The sequence below is a fragment of the Lithobates pipiens genome, unplaced genomic scaffold (assembly GCF_037356315.1).
Source record: "Lithobates pipiens isolate NorthernLeopardFrog02 unplaced genomic scaffold, aLitPip1_a1.2 Scaffold_22, whole genome shotgun sequence".
Lineage (NCBI taxonomy): Eukaryota > Metazoa > Chordata > Amphibia > Anura > Ranidae > Lithobates > Lithobates pipiens.
In genome coordinates this window covers 138,078,323-138,093,326 of record NW_027507784.1, presented here as the reverse complement: position 1 = coordinate 138,093,326, position 15,004 = coordinate 138,078,323, and the positions used below count along the sequence as shown (strand labels likewise).

Here is a 15,004-nt window from a genome sequence, read left to right as displayed (position 1 = left end):
TAACAAGACTCTAATTATATATAATTATTATAATTTGAAGATGTTATTAAACTGAACTTGGGTAAAAAAAGGAACACATAAGGAAATATATGTTATAGGTAGAAATGTTTATAATCATGAGCCATTACAAAGCTAGTCAATTTATCCTGAGCAAATTATGAAAAATGCATAGTGAGGTTGCAAAAACAAAATTTCAAGAAATTAATAGATCCAAAAATACAGCTGCAGTTATATGTAGTTCTCTACTTTTTCTAATAAGATTCAGGTCTGCCCTTGCTTATCCTTCCCTAACGTTAACTGATGACACCCATTAAATTAAAGAAACAAATGGAACATCAGAAGAAGGTGGAACTAAATTTAAATTATAAAATAAAATCTTAACAATAAATATATATTTCAACTCTTTCTTTATGTAGGGAGCTGTACTGGGTAAAATTGAATTTGAAGGCCAACCTGTGGAATTTATTGACCCAAACAAAAGAAACCTTATTGCAGAAGTGTCCACAAAGGTAAGAAACATTTGCAGTTTCATACATCATTGTCTTTCCTATGCTTGATATTATTGAAATGATCTTGGTTTCTATTTTAACCTACCATAATTATGGAGGGATGCTACTATGTATTTGACAAATGTAATATTGTAAAGCAAGTTGGTTAAATAATTACCTGAATCAAATCATAGTTATTAATGATAAAAATGTCTTCAGTGTGAGGTATAATTTATATTAAACTAGTGAACGTGGGACCACAGAAGCAATTGTGGTCTGCAGTCTGGTAAGTCTGAGGAGGGACTACAGTGGCAAGGTATGTACTGTACAGTAGAGAAGCACAGTGTACAAGGTGGAGCAATATGGGATATATATCTACAGCACAATTTACAGATTGACACTGTAAACTTCAATGGACCCCATATTGTTCCTGTGTATCCATTCCTAACCCATACCTTATGCTTTCTTTGCCCCCAGCTGTCCTGGTAAGTATTGCTACTGTGCCAAGTGCACACCTTGAATATTCCAAAGCTGTAGAAGCAAGAGCCTATATTCTCTTCTGCCTTTGGGTTTTGTACATCAGTGCAGGGACAAAGTCATCCATTGCCCTAAGGTAGTGTTCACCTGATCATCTTCTGCAGTTGAGATACCATTCCCAGTTGTCAGGGTGCTTGTTACAGCCTCAACGGGCAGCTAAGGGTCCACAAATTGGGGTTTATCGTGGACCCAGATGTCCCTCCCGGTCTATGGCCATTGCATGTGACACATATGTGAAAAAACATCCAACCCACAGCTTTAGCTGATACACTTGATAAAGGTTGCTCAGCCAATGGAGACAACATGTACATCCAAAGATAAACATGGCTAGCACACCAAGAATATCCAATTTTTTTTAGATCTTAGTAGCAACACATAGCACATGCAATAAAAAAAACACTGATGTTTCTGAGACTCACAGGTTTCCTTTCCCAAGGCAGCCTCTCTCCTGCTGCCTCAGCCTGCAGGACTGAAGTAGTAACATCACTGAAAGGAGAGGGACGAGTAGGGCAATAAGAGAGGAAGAGGGGCCAGTCACACAATGTTTGTGTTGCCTGCCTCCCAACCACTACAGTAATGCTATCATCAAAGTCAAAGCATACAGTTGGTATTTAGGTGAACTGCAAAGTTTTCTGAACATTTATGCCTCACAAACATTCCTATTGGCTAACTGTTTAGCCAAGAGCAATGTTGAAGGGGGCCAAGAGAGAGGGCATGTTCCAACATTACCCAGAAGTAGTGTACTAGTGTTCTGGACTGAGCGAACCAACATAGCATTGGAAAATGGGGGGGGGGGGGGGTTTGGGGTGGTGGGTGAATAATTAACACAAAGGGAAATTGTGACAGTTAGGGATTGATTTACTAGAGGCAAATATACTGTGCAATTTCTCCAGAGCTTAGTAAATGAGGGAGAGCCCTGCTGACTGCCATCATCATACATCATGGGATTTTTATTTTTTTTTCCTTGCATGTGATTGGGTATTCTCTGCAAAGTGAAGCTTTACCTCATTTACTAAGACCTGGAGCAACTGCTTTACTATTTGTCCATTTGCCTTTAGTAAATGAACCCTATAATGTCCATAAGCAAATGAAGTAAATGCCCATAAGTCTCACATGGTTTCATAGGAAACATTGCAAGCAGAGTAATATCACCCATCTTTGGTATAATGTCAATAGATAGTCTGGTCACTACTGCTTTAAAATTAATAGAACTAAGAAATTTGTTATTTTGCTTCTTTGCAATGTCAGAAGCAGTTTTGCCCTTTAAAGCAGAACTCCTGGGGTAGTGTAGTAAAGCAAAATTTGCTGACAGCATCTGAAAACAAATTGAGTTATATACAAGATTCAACCAATATTTATTTATTATTATTCCCAGCAAAGGAACTTCATGTCTTCTGTCCCACTGCTGTGTACCTTAATTTCATGACCTTAATTTACATCATGCTTTAGCTGAGATTGTGATTCTTGATTTACCTTGAACTCACTTCCAAACGTGGAGGGCTCACTACCCAATCAGCAATAGGGTATTGATCGTGCAATCTGTAAGCCCTTGTACACACGGTCGAACATTCCGACAACCAAATCCGTCGGATTTTGTCAGACAGATTTTGTCCGAAACTGGTGTTGCATACACACGGTCAGACAAAATTGTCGGAAAATCCGAACGTGATGACGTTATTTTGTTATGACGGGACTACGTTCAGGCTAGTAGCCAATAGCTTTGGTCTAGGAATTTGATCTGAGCATGCGTGGCACTTTGTCCGATTGGAATTCTCTACAAGTCCGATCTGATCATGTTGTCCGAAAATTTTATAGCCCAGCTCTAAAACTTTGTTGGTCAGATATTCCGACGGAAACAGTCCGATGGGGCCCACACATGGTCGGATTATCCGACAACACGGTCCGATCTGACATTTTCCATCGGAATGTCTGACCGTGTGTACAAGGGCTTACAGTTTACTGCTAGCAGCTGCAAACTGTACAGATATTTAGGTATCATACAAACAAAATAATATACTTTCAGGAGTAAACAGTAATGATAGTAATGAGAGGGTGAGGGTGAGGGTGAGGCTGCGGCAGCTACACACATACAGGAAAAATTCATAAGTGCCCTGGGGAAGATGACTATTGCAGACATACTAAAGCCCAACTCTGGGCCAAAAAAATTACCGTTCCTTCCCCCTCACCTAGCTTATATGTGTTAACAAAACCTTTTCTGGTAGCAGTAAATGATCTAAAGCTGCTCTCTGTCCTTTTTACTTGTCTGGTTGACCGGTCCTGTGTCTGTCTCTCACATGCCCTCATTTCTAAATGCTGAAGGACCCTGTAATAAACCTAATAGCCAATGGGCAGTGACTGATCTGCAGTCACCAGGAAGCAATATGGGTACTGCAGACCAGACCCTCCACCCTCCAAAACATAAAAAAGGAGACCTAGGACCTGACTAGTAACTGAACCAGATTTTTAAACATGTAATTGTTTTTATTTTATTTTTATTTTTTAGATCTTGGAATGTTTTTCTTTTTTCCTCCCTGGAAATGATCTCTAAGTGTTTTGTACTTTAGAGCTTTAAAAGGTTTAAGGTTTTCAAAAAGGAATTTACTAAATTATTAAGTTTGAATATATTTCACTTTTACTGGCAATCTTCACTACCAAATCAAATATCATGCAATTTCAGAACATCATGTAATTACCCTAAAATCTTAAGCTTAGCATCTTGAAAAGTAGCACAATCATATTGTTAGTATGCATTGTCCTGCCTTGGGCTATATTGAAGACAACCCATTTAATCATCCCCGTTTTACAGTCACCTTAATAAAGAACCTGGTTTTGTAATTTCATGGTTTATTAGGGAGGTTGGCTGTCTGAATGCATTAAGAGGCTGACACATTTTCACTTGATACCAGGCGCAACAGGAAGTATATTCATAACTTAAGCTTGAAGGCTCTTAAAGCCATCTAGTAAAATAAACTTGACAATAATGAAATTTACCAGTGGCAATAATTAGTGAACGCAGTAATCTGTCTGCATCAGTGATAAACAGCCGCTTAATATAAATCAGCGTGAGGTACATTTGTTTTCAGCAAGAGCCAAAAATTGATTTCTTAACATCTGCTTCTGCCTCTTTCATTAAAGTGCTGTTCACACCAATAAAGCGGACTCAAAATATTTTAGCAGATGAAGTTTGGATATAGAGATTATAAAATGTTTCCAGTTGATGTTCAAGGTGTCACACTTAATCAAAGGTTTCCTACAAGGCCTAAAGGCTTGTTTAAAAAGGAATCGCGGTAAAATGTAAATGGAATCATTTTGATAAGATAAGGATGGATTCATAAAGCACTGTAACCCCTTTCAAAAAATTAGAATCTACATTTTGCTGGTCAAATTGGCCATATTAGTATGCACAGCATACTTGCACATTCTGGCAGACGTTACCCATAGTTCGTCCACATTCTGTGACACAAGTATTGCCTTCCCCCTCTGTTGTCAATGTGGTCATCTTCTCCTTCTCCTGGTCTTCTCCCAGCCCAGTGTACTAGTTTTTGTTCATAAATAATCAATAAATGGTTTAACTATAGTTTTTGCCAAAGAAACACAAACAGCTATTCAATACTTAAAGTGGAAGTGGAAGTAAACCCCCCTATTGTTTTCAGCCAAGGAAGCTGCCATCTTTGCTACCTATTTAATCTTCAACTGCCATGGTGCTGCACATGTGATTCGTTATGACACCAGCCATTGGATGGTTTGACAGTTTGGTTGAGAGCACAGCCCATTTGCAGTTAGCATTCCCGCCATGCCGAGAATATAACCATTTTTTGAAACCGTTAAATCGATGGGTTTACTTCCGCTTTAAAAGAGTAGTGTTCAATGTTTAACCATAAACCATAACAGTTGTTTGGACTTATACTTTCAATGATCTAACTAAATCAAAATCAGATTGGTTACCAAGGATTGATGCGTTTGCATTTCAACTTATTTATTCAATATGCATGAATTTTTTTTTATTTCTTTATTTTAGTTGTCATGCATACAGAGAAATAAACAATTTCTTGAATCCATGAATCATATGAGCTCCAACAAATCCATTCAAAATCCAATAAGAGCATTACTCCTATCTTAAATACACCCACAGAAAAAACACTAACTAGTTATTTGAGATAGTCCCCATTCTATCTTCCGTTAGACCTGATTCTCTTGTATGCCCTGACAACATGCTTTACTAAGAAGAAAAACCTCTATATATCTGAAGAGGAAAAAGGAGAAAGTAAGAAGCCCTATGAGGGGAAGAATTACTCAATATGCATGAAGATCAGGCGGTGGTCACCATGATTGGCTACCTATAGATTACCCACATAACTATCATCACTGAAAATTAGATTAAAGAGGAACTGCAGTCTGCGGACATCATTTGTAATAAAAACATCTTTGCCATTATGAAGCTTTCCTCCAACCACTTTGCATATTATTTTATATATACTGTGATTTTATACATGCCAAATATGCTAAAGAAATCTCCCTCCACTGAGTCTGGCTGCAACCATTTTAACTGTGGGCAGCTAAAGCTGCTGTCTGTTCACTTCCTGGATTTACCCAGACACACATCTCCAGCTCTGCAGCTCTCATTGTCCCTCTTATGACTCCTCCCCCCTCCCTTACTGGCAAACTCTCACAAGAGTGAGAGAGAGAGCTGTACATGATGTCATAAGCCTAGGCTTTTTACCAGACAAGAAACAGGAAGTGGGCTGTATTTACTGGCAGAAAATATTTAATAGATGGAAAAATTAAAACATTACTGAAGGTCCGCTTTAAGAAAATCAGCCTTGGAAGTGGAATGCCTTTGGCAGCTCCTTAGCCCTGTTTCACAACAATGTGGCTTTGAAATCTTGCTACCTCAGCTCAATTTCATGTGCAACTAGCTGACATCTGTGCGACTTTATTTTCACAGATGTCAATGCAAGTTGCACATAAAACCGCACAGAAATATTCTGCCCCGTTTTCATGTATTTTTTACTCTTTCTGTCCACCCCTTCTGTTTAGTGTTAGTTAGTGCAGTCCTAGCTAGACTGTGGCTGTTTCTTCCATGTTCCCTCAGTCAGGGTCAGGGCTCAGGGAAGTTATTGTCTTCAAATGACTGGAAAAAAGCAACCTCTGTACCACAATTAGTAAAATTGTTTTGGATTCAAAGGCTGTTTCTTATTAATGAATCAAGATTCCTGTGGATGGTGCCAAGTTAGTAGGTGACCATAATGTCTGGACTGACTGGGTCTAAGGAGGTATGTCAATGCATAAGGTAGCATTTTAAACAGATCAATAATCACACAGGGTGTACCTATATGATTAGAAGAGATACTTTTTTTCGGTGCTACAGTTTTGTGCAGTCATCTGATAACTGGCACTTTCCTGTCTTATTTTTGGAAAGATGCTAAAGGACTTTGTTTCCATACTTTGCAAATTCTACTACACCCTCAATAGGGCAGGACATTTGACAGAGCTTCTTCATGGATTGCACCATTATGTCAATGAAGTGATTTTTTGCAAAACAGAGTGAATTAGGAGAAGGATTAAGAGAGGTGGCTTGCTAGAAATATATATACAGTACATTATATATGGGTTGATTTACTAACACAATAGAAACTGTTCTCTTTGCAAACTTAATATTCACATAACTTAAATAAGGTGAAGCTGTGTTCAGTTTGAATATCCATTCATATGCAAAAGAAATAAATACAAACATTGTTTTCCTTGTAAATGATCTGATGATAAGAGTGAACACAGCTTCACCTTTACTAAGCTCTCTGTTTCTCTGCAGAATTGTGACTAATTTTGCCCTCTCTAGCTTTAGTTAATAAACCCCAATGGCTCGAAAATGGGAGGAGACCAAACACAGCGCAACCACACTGGTGCAATATCAACAGTAGGGATGGGCTTTAGGTTTGGGTCGAACATGAGTTCGACTCGAACATTGGCTGTTCGTCAGTTCACAGAAAAGCGGACAATTTGGGGTGTTCGCGGCAAATTCGAAAGCTGCGGAACACCCTTTAAAAGTCTGTGGGAGAAATCAAAAGTGCTAATTTTAAAAGTTAATATGCAAGTTATTGCCATAAAAAGTGTTTGGGGACCTGGGTTCTGCCCCAGGGGACCTGTATCAATGCAAAAAAAAGTTTTAAAAACTGACGTTTTTTTGGGGAGCAGTGATTTTAATAATGTTTAAGGTGAAACAATAAAAATGTGTGGGGTTCCCCCTAAATTCCTTACCAGGCCCTTCAGGTCTGGTATGGATATTAAGGGGAACCCCATTCCAAAATGTAAAAAAAAATGGCGTTGGGGTCCCCCTCAAAATCCATACCAGACCCTTCTGGTATGGTATGGGGAAGGGTCTGGTATGGATTTTAAGGGGAACCCCATGCCAAAATAAAAAAAAAGGCATGGGGTCCCCCCAAAAATCCATACCAGACCCTCATTCGAGCACACAACCTGGCAGGCCGCAGGAAAAGAGGAGGGATGAGAGAGCACCCCCCTCCTGAACTGTACCAGGCCACATGCCCTCAACATTTGGAGGGTGCTTTGGGGTAGCCCCCCAAAGCACCCTGTCCCCATGTTGATGGGGAGAAGGGCCTCATCCCCACAGCCCTTTCCGGTGGTTGTGGGGGTCTACAGGCGGGGGGCTTATTGGAATCTGGAAGACCCCTTTAACAAGGGGACCCCCAGATCCCGACCCCCCCCTGTTTGAAATGGTAATGGGTACATTGTACCTGTACCATTTCACAAAAAAAGTGCGAAAATGGTACATCCCTATGGCTTCCCCGTAGCGTCAGAGGGGGCAGGGCCACCCGGTCTGCCCCCCTCTGACGCACAGGGACATCCCTATGGCTTTCCCGTAGCGTCAGAGGGGGTGGACTGGGTGGCCCCGCCCCCTGACACTACATGGGAAGCCATAGGGTGTCCCCATGTGACAGAGGTTTTAAAAGAGCTGTCACCTGCGAGGATGTGTCATATGGCTTTTGCCTCCCATGGAGGCAGATCTTCTTTACCGCCACACACTTTTTTTAAGACCACGTTTTAAGACAATACCATGCATATAAGCCTTTAAAATTAGCACTTTTGATTTTTCATGTTCATGTCCCATAGGCTTTAACGGTGTTAATGTGTTCGAACAATTTTTTTGCCTGTTTGCATGTTCTGGTGCGAACCGAACGGGGGGGTGTTCGGCCCATCCCTAATCAACAGGCAACACTTTATTAAATAATTACACTTAGAGTTACTAAAAGGAAGGTGGTGTTTGGCTAATCATTTCAGATGTCATACGTGTCTTCTGCTGCCCTCTGTGGCTTGAAATTCGAAAGGGCCTGTAGGTGGGACATGCTTGTAGCTGGAACTGTTAGCTTTCCTGAGGCAGGATAGCAAGATATCCACTTCCTATCTAATTCCAGGAAGTATTTTTGATTAAACAAACTTTGCTATGCAGGACCAAGTTTTTATTTTATTTATTTTATTTTTTTTAGATGTAAGAACCATGGATATCAAAGGTTCCCCATAAAACCCTTTTTGTCTATTTTGGAATCCTTAGGATTAAAACAAGAATTGGGAGTCAGGAACTATATTTAGAAAATAATGATGTAGAATATACAAGTAGCGCACCGCCCTCACATTTCTGAAATAATAAGCGGCAAGCCTTCATAACCAAGGTCCTTCTATCTAAAATTTAAATGTGAGAGAAGAGGGAGATGTTTGGATGGATATTCTCCAATAAAAGAATGCTACTGATGGCAGATGTTGTGCACAGGGACCCAGTGGGTCTAAAATGGGATGAACAAACACAGCGCAACCACACTAGTGCATTGTTAAGAGACAACACTTTATTAAAATATTACACATACAGTTACTAAAAGGAAAGTGGTGTTTGGCTATCAATTTCAGATATAGGTCATATGGGGTCTCCTGCTGTCTTCTGTGGCCTGAACGTCCACAGAGACCTGCTTGTAGCTGGGACTGTCGTCCACAGAGACCTGCTTGTAGCTGGGACTGTCGTCCACAGAGACCTACTTGTAGCTGAGACTGTCAGCTTCCCTGAAGCAGGATAGCAAGATATCCAGTTCTAGGAATTATTATTGAAAAAAAAAAACTTTGTTATGAAAGACCATTGCTTACTTTAATAGAATAGAGACTGTCATTTGAGGGTTCTATCTATTTTAGCTTTGTGTTATTCTTTGCTTTCACTATATCAGTAGCGGCAAGATCTTAGTTTGTAAGGAATCTTTTTATTCCATTATTTTATTTGCCTTATTTTTGTAGTTTTATAGTGTATCTATATTGAGGTTTCATACTGTGTGCTTTTAGGTTTGTTTGTTTTTTTTGTTTTTTTGTTCTTTGAATATAACAATGTGTTTGGGCTTATTTTGAATTAATTAAATTGACTTCAACCAAGAATAAGAGCGTTGAAGGGGAACGGAGATTTTTCAGGCTGTCACTTTTTCATGTTATTTTAGGAAACCAAAGTATTTGGCAAAGGGAATCCTGTCAGAATCGTGGCAGTAGACTGTGGAGTAAAGCATAACATCATCCGTCAGTTGGTAAAGGTGAGTGTACTATATCCTATGTTGAGTTAGATGTTCCGTTGGCTTAACTTTCCATTTCCCCAGTGTGACTGGATTTTATTGTCAATGTTCATAAATGTACATATTCTACAACAATATATTAGTAATCCAATACTGTGGAAAGCTCTGGAGCAAGAGCTCATATTCTGGTGCAAGCTAAGCCTGAAGGATTTTGACCATATGCTGGGCTATCTAGGCTGTCATATCTTGCTGCATTATGGACAGTTGAGTATAACACTTGATGGGGGTAGAGTGGTAGACAATACAATAAGTTAAATTATATCACTTTATGCATCACTATTCATTATACTGTTTTAAAATCCATACAAAAAAACATGTGTGGTATAATAACAATATCTACAATGCCGGTATTCAAATTAGTTTTCGGCATTGTCAAGGCTATCACCATTTAAGTTTTAATGACAATCTGATCAAAGTTAAGGGTTAGAATTTTTTGACTGACACATTTTTTACTGTAACAAAGTTTGGAGAGATGTATACTATAGAGCAGGCCGCAGGGATGTTAATAACGGGTTTGTAACACTACAGAAGCTCTAAATCACTGGTCTGACACTTGCGTATGTGATTGCATAGTCTGAAGTAGCGTGATTTCCACTAATACCTATTATTTTACTACCATCTGTTGACAAGTAAACCTAGTTATCATTTAGAAAAAAGGTTTATAACAGTGGTTTGCAAGTAACAGGACTTATTTTCAAAAGCTAAGAAAATAGACTTGTAAACAGGATCTTGTCACATAGGAGTTTATTTACTAAAGCTGGAGAGTGCAAAATCAGTTCTGCAGAGAAACCAATCAGCTTCTAACCTCAGCTTGTTCAATTAAGCTTTGGCAATAAAATCTGGAAGCTGATTGGTTTCTATGCAGAAGTGAGACTGAGTTTACACTCTCCAGCTTTAGTAAATAAACCCCATACTATGTAACATTGTTCTGTTGCAGATTAAAACATAAAAGCCAACTCTTAACTGACAGGTTTGGGCAGTAGTACTATTTTTGCAACACTTTTTTTTATAAATAATTGTTTAGCTAGTACTAGTTAATAATATTTAACTGGATTTTATTCTGTAATGTTGAAGATGTTTCATAGTTTATCTACTTTTTCTTTTTCTAGTAAGTGTCAGGAATTTACACCAACATTTATATCTACACGGGTATCACAGACACCACAATCCAATCACCACGGAATGTGTTCAGACTAATTTTGATTGTCCAAGAACAGGATGGGAATTGTGAAAGTTGTGGAACCATCCTGTTCTAATTACATAATCCCATCTTTGATATCAGGAAGTCTACATAGATGTTAAATATTCAAATCACATGGTTGAAGCTGTGAATTGTAAACAAATGCATTTTATGTGGCAGAAAAATGGTGTAAAACGTTCCTACCCTCTTCTGGTTGTTCTAGTTTGATGCAGATGGCCTGTTTTATGCTTCTTGAGAACCAGTTCTGTTGGGCCAAAATGTGCGCCCCTCTGTGCTTGAAAGAATGGCTCTTTTCTCTAAGGTGTAGAAAAAATTTCACCTACTAGGTTGAGTCATTCATTTTTTGATAGGTTGTTTTGTCTCCCCAATTTACAGCTGTTTGTATTCCTCACTACACCGCACTGCATACCAAGTCACTTTACTTGTGTTGAGTCATTTGGATGTACAAGCTTGTGTCTCACTGTGTTGCTGGACTTGAAAGAAATAGGGATGTTGGTAAAGACTCTTGTGAGTTTTTTAGGCACTCCGGTTACATACAGGATGACTATATTTTACCATATGTCAGGTTTCTGTCTGGTTTCTATTGTTGTCTATGTCTCCGTTTTGAGACTCTACCATTTTCGGTCCTGATGACCATTGAACAGAGGAAATCCATAATTTTACAGCTGTCACTGGAATATGAGGTGGGGAAAAGGGAAGTTTGTATATTGGGAACACCGATATAAATATGAGCAGGACAAAGATTCTAACCCTCTTGCACCCTATTCAAAATGTAATAAAATGGTTTCTAGTTTCATTATCACAAAAATACATCATCCTTTAACTTTACGCTCTGACAGCTCTTATTATGGAGATATGAGACAGGGTCTTATAATGCCAAACCTACATTGCTGTGATTGTGTTACAAATGTGTTATGCTGAAACATATTGGATCTCTCAACATACTGCCATGCAATCACAATGACACCAATGATGCTGTGCAACATTAACAGACAAAAGTCACCTTGGCCATGTAATGTGGAATAAGCTCTCCAAAAATACATTATGAAAGGGCCGTGGAAAAAATGCCCAGTAACATGTCACAAAGGAATAATTATACATTTTACATTTATCTATTCAAAGTACTTTCAGCTTCCTATGAACGTGTTCCCTTTTTTCTTCCTGAAGCGAGTGGCAGAAGTAAAGCCAGTCCTTTGGAGTCATGGCAATCATTTGACCTTAATTGGTTCAAAGTACTTGATAAAGAAAAACATCCACTTCAGTTCCCTATTAATGTGTTTCCTTTTATACCTGTAGAGAGGGGCAGAGGTACACCTTGTCCCTTGGAATCATGACTTCTCTCAGATGGAATATGATGGTCTCCTAATTACAAGTGGCCCTGGAAACCCAGAGTTAGCAAAGCCTCTAATACAAAATCTCAAGAAGGTGAGTGAGCCCCGTACACAATTTACACTATGTATAGCCAATTTATCATATTTTGTATATGTGGAAAGCTGACTTTTTTTGCTAATTAATTTTTAGGTGTTCCAGAGCGACCGTCCTGAGCCTATGTTTGGCATCTGTAAAGGGAATGAAATTGCAGCTTTGGCAGCTGGTGGCAAGACGTATAGGCTGCCCATGGCTAACAGGTAGAATGTTGCAGTGATGAAAGTGAATTTAAGATGTTTACATTTAAAATCCTGAGGTTCATATCTTCAAGAAATAAATATTACAAAAATTAAAAGTTAATGCAGTTAAAGTTAAAGAAAACATTAAACATTAAAAACATAAAACATTAAAGAAAACATTAAAAAACAATGCTAAGGAACAGACATGCAAAAAAGGAAAAAAATATAATATGTATATAAATATTTTCCAGTGGTGATTTCCAGTGGTGATTTCAGCAAATGACCACCTGTCACTTCCATATTATGAGAACATCTATACTATGTCTTTGTATACTTTTTATGAAAAATGCTAATATAATTATGGTAACTATTAGTATTAACACATGACTAAATGATTTTCAGGAACTCCTAAACAACCAATACATAGAGTTAGGAAAATAAAACATCTGTGTCAAATATTCATTGCTGTCATTGACCCTGCTAGGGAAATTTTACCTCACTTTCTGCCCTTGTGACATGCTGTAACAGCAAGACAAGAAATGAGAGGGGTTGTTATCACTGGGACAGGAAGACACAGTCAGTAATAGTAACCTGACAGAACCAACAGATTTTCCATTTTACTGAGAAAAAATAAGCAGTGTGTGCCCCAAAGGGAGAGATCTTCGAAAAAAACTGAGGGAAAATCTCTCCAATGGGATCAAAGGCCACAGGAAACAACATGACAGGGGTTCTATCCCAACCCCACCCTCTCCAAAACTAAGAGAAAATTTGGCTGGAAATTCACTGGCTATTATGAACAGGTCACAATATAGCTATATACATAAAAAAGAATGCCTGTGTAAAAGAAAATTGGCTGCAACTGATATCAGTCAGTGCTAAGCTTAAAATTCCATATGTTTATTGACATATTGCCCAAGAAAATGTGTCTGTTATGATGCGTTTTGAAACTATTCAGTGTTTACTCCAACCTGATACTTCAGATACAACTTGGCTTGTCTCTACTCTCCTTCTGATCCTCTTGTATTGGTTTGGACTTAGCTCCTCTTCGAACTACTGCTACTGATATGTTGCCCCTTGTAAATTATTGGCCAGAATTTGGGTCTTGTTTCTTTGTCTTTCACCTGCCCTGATCCTCCTACCCAATTGTCCAATTATGATTGTCTATGGCCTTCACCTTTAGTTTGAACATGATTAGTACACTGTCTACATATAAATTATTTTACCTGATCTTGTCTGATCGGTCTCCAGCTGAGTAATTTAGAGCAGCGGTTCTCAACCTTGTCCTCGAGTACCCCCAACAGGCCATGTTTTGGGAGTTTTTCTTACATAAAATAGCTGTCCAAAATACCAAGCCATTTACTCTAATTTAAAGCCCCTGTGCAAGATAAAAGAAAGGTTAAGAACCACTGATTTTGAGGATCATAGTCTGCACCTCGAGTTTGAACACAATTACTACACTGTCTACATATAAGTTATTTTACCTGATCCTGTCTGATCAGTCTCCAGCTGGGTAATTTAGAGGATCATAGCCTGAATTTTGGCCTTTAGCCACTAGGCCCTTTTAGAACCTCAGTGTAAGCATTCTGCATTACATTTCAAATGCCGCTCCAGGCGAGCAGTCACTACAGTCCAAATGCATTGGGTGCAAGCCACGGCCTGCCACCAATGATCAATAGGAAGAAAAGAACGGCTGCACACCACAGGAATGTTTCAATGATTTTATTCCAAAACCCAGGAGGTGACGCGTACGTTTCACACTGACCTAAGTGCTTCTTTAAACCACTGAAGAAGAAGCGGTGTGTAGCTGTTCTTTTCTTCCTAAGCATTCTGCTACCCTGCTTGTTATAGAGAAGATCCATCTAAGTCTATGGCATTCATAGTTTGCAAGTTCCATTAAAATATTTTTTCATATTTGATTTATCATTGGTTTTCTGTTAAAGTACTCACATACTAGAAGTTGTGATTTCAAGTTGCAAAAAAAATGATTCTTTAGGTCTGCATTGAATCAGGAGTACAATTACTTTTAAACAAATACAATAGCTGGATGATCTTTGTATATGACCGCCAATACCTCACAAAGCTGCTATGACGCATTTTGTGATATGCCTAGGTGGATGGGGATTAGATATGGACTAGTCTTATACATGAAATGGCCAATTCTGAGCAAGTACAATTAAAAGTGCTACACCCATTTTGAACCAAAGATCCATTCTAAGGGTGGATATTGGATATTCCAGACAAGCTTTGTCCATTTCTTCTAGGAGGTGCAGTTGTTGGTTATATGGTCTAACTTATGTAGTTTTTGAGCAATCTATATATTTATCACAGAGCTTGACTGTGATTATCTTCCTAATGAAGCGGGCTAATGACCCGTTGAAGTCACAGCAAGCAACCAATCACCTAAATATGGCTCGAATTATGAGGAAATATATGGTATATAATATGTACATGTGATCATGTTTTGTATTATTCCAGATTTTTAATATTACCACATTTTTTATATATGTATAAATTAAATTTTAAGATTTTATTATACTTGTTTTGGGTAAAGTTAAA

The 15,004-nt window shown here is 38.6% G+C and overlaps 1 protein-coding gene across 1 annotated transcript in view; it reads left to right on the top strand.

The window, feature by feature from the left end:
- Positions 1 to 15,004, top strand: part of CPS1 (carbamoyl-phosphate synthase 1) — a 179,499-nt gene that overhangs the window by 51,499 nt on the left and 112,996 nt on the right. Inside the window, exons 6-9 of the mRNA XM_077448349.1 lie at positions 417 to 509; positions 9,512 to 9,601; positions 12,138 to 12,266; positions 12,363 to 12,469. Of these exons, the coding sequence (XP_077304475.1) occupies positions 417 to 509; positions 9,512 to 9,601; positions 12,138 to 12,266; positions 12,363 to 12,469 (419 nt within the window). The remainder of the gene's footprint in view (positions 1 to 416; positions 510 to 9,511; positions 9,602 to 12,137; positions 12,267 to 12,362; positions 12,470 to 15,004) is intronic.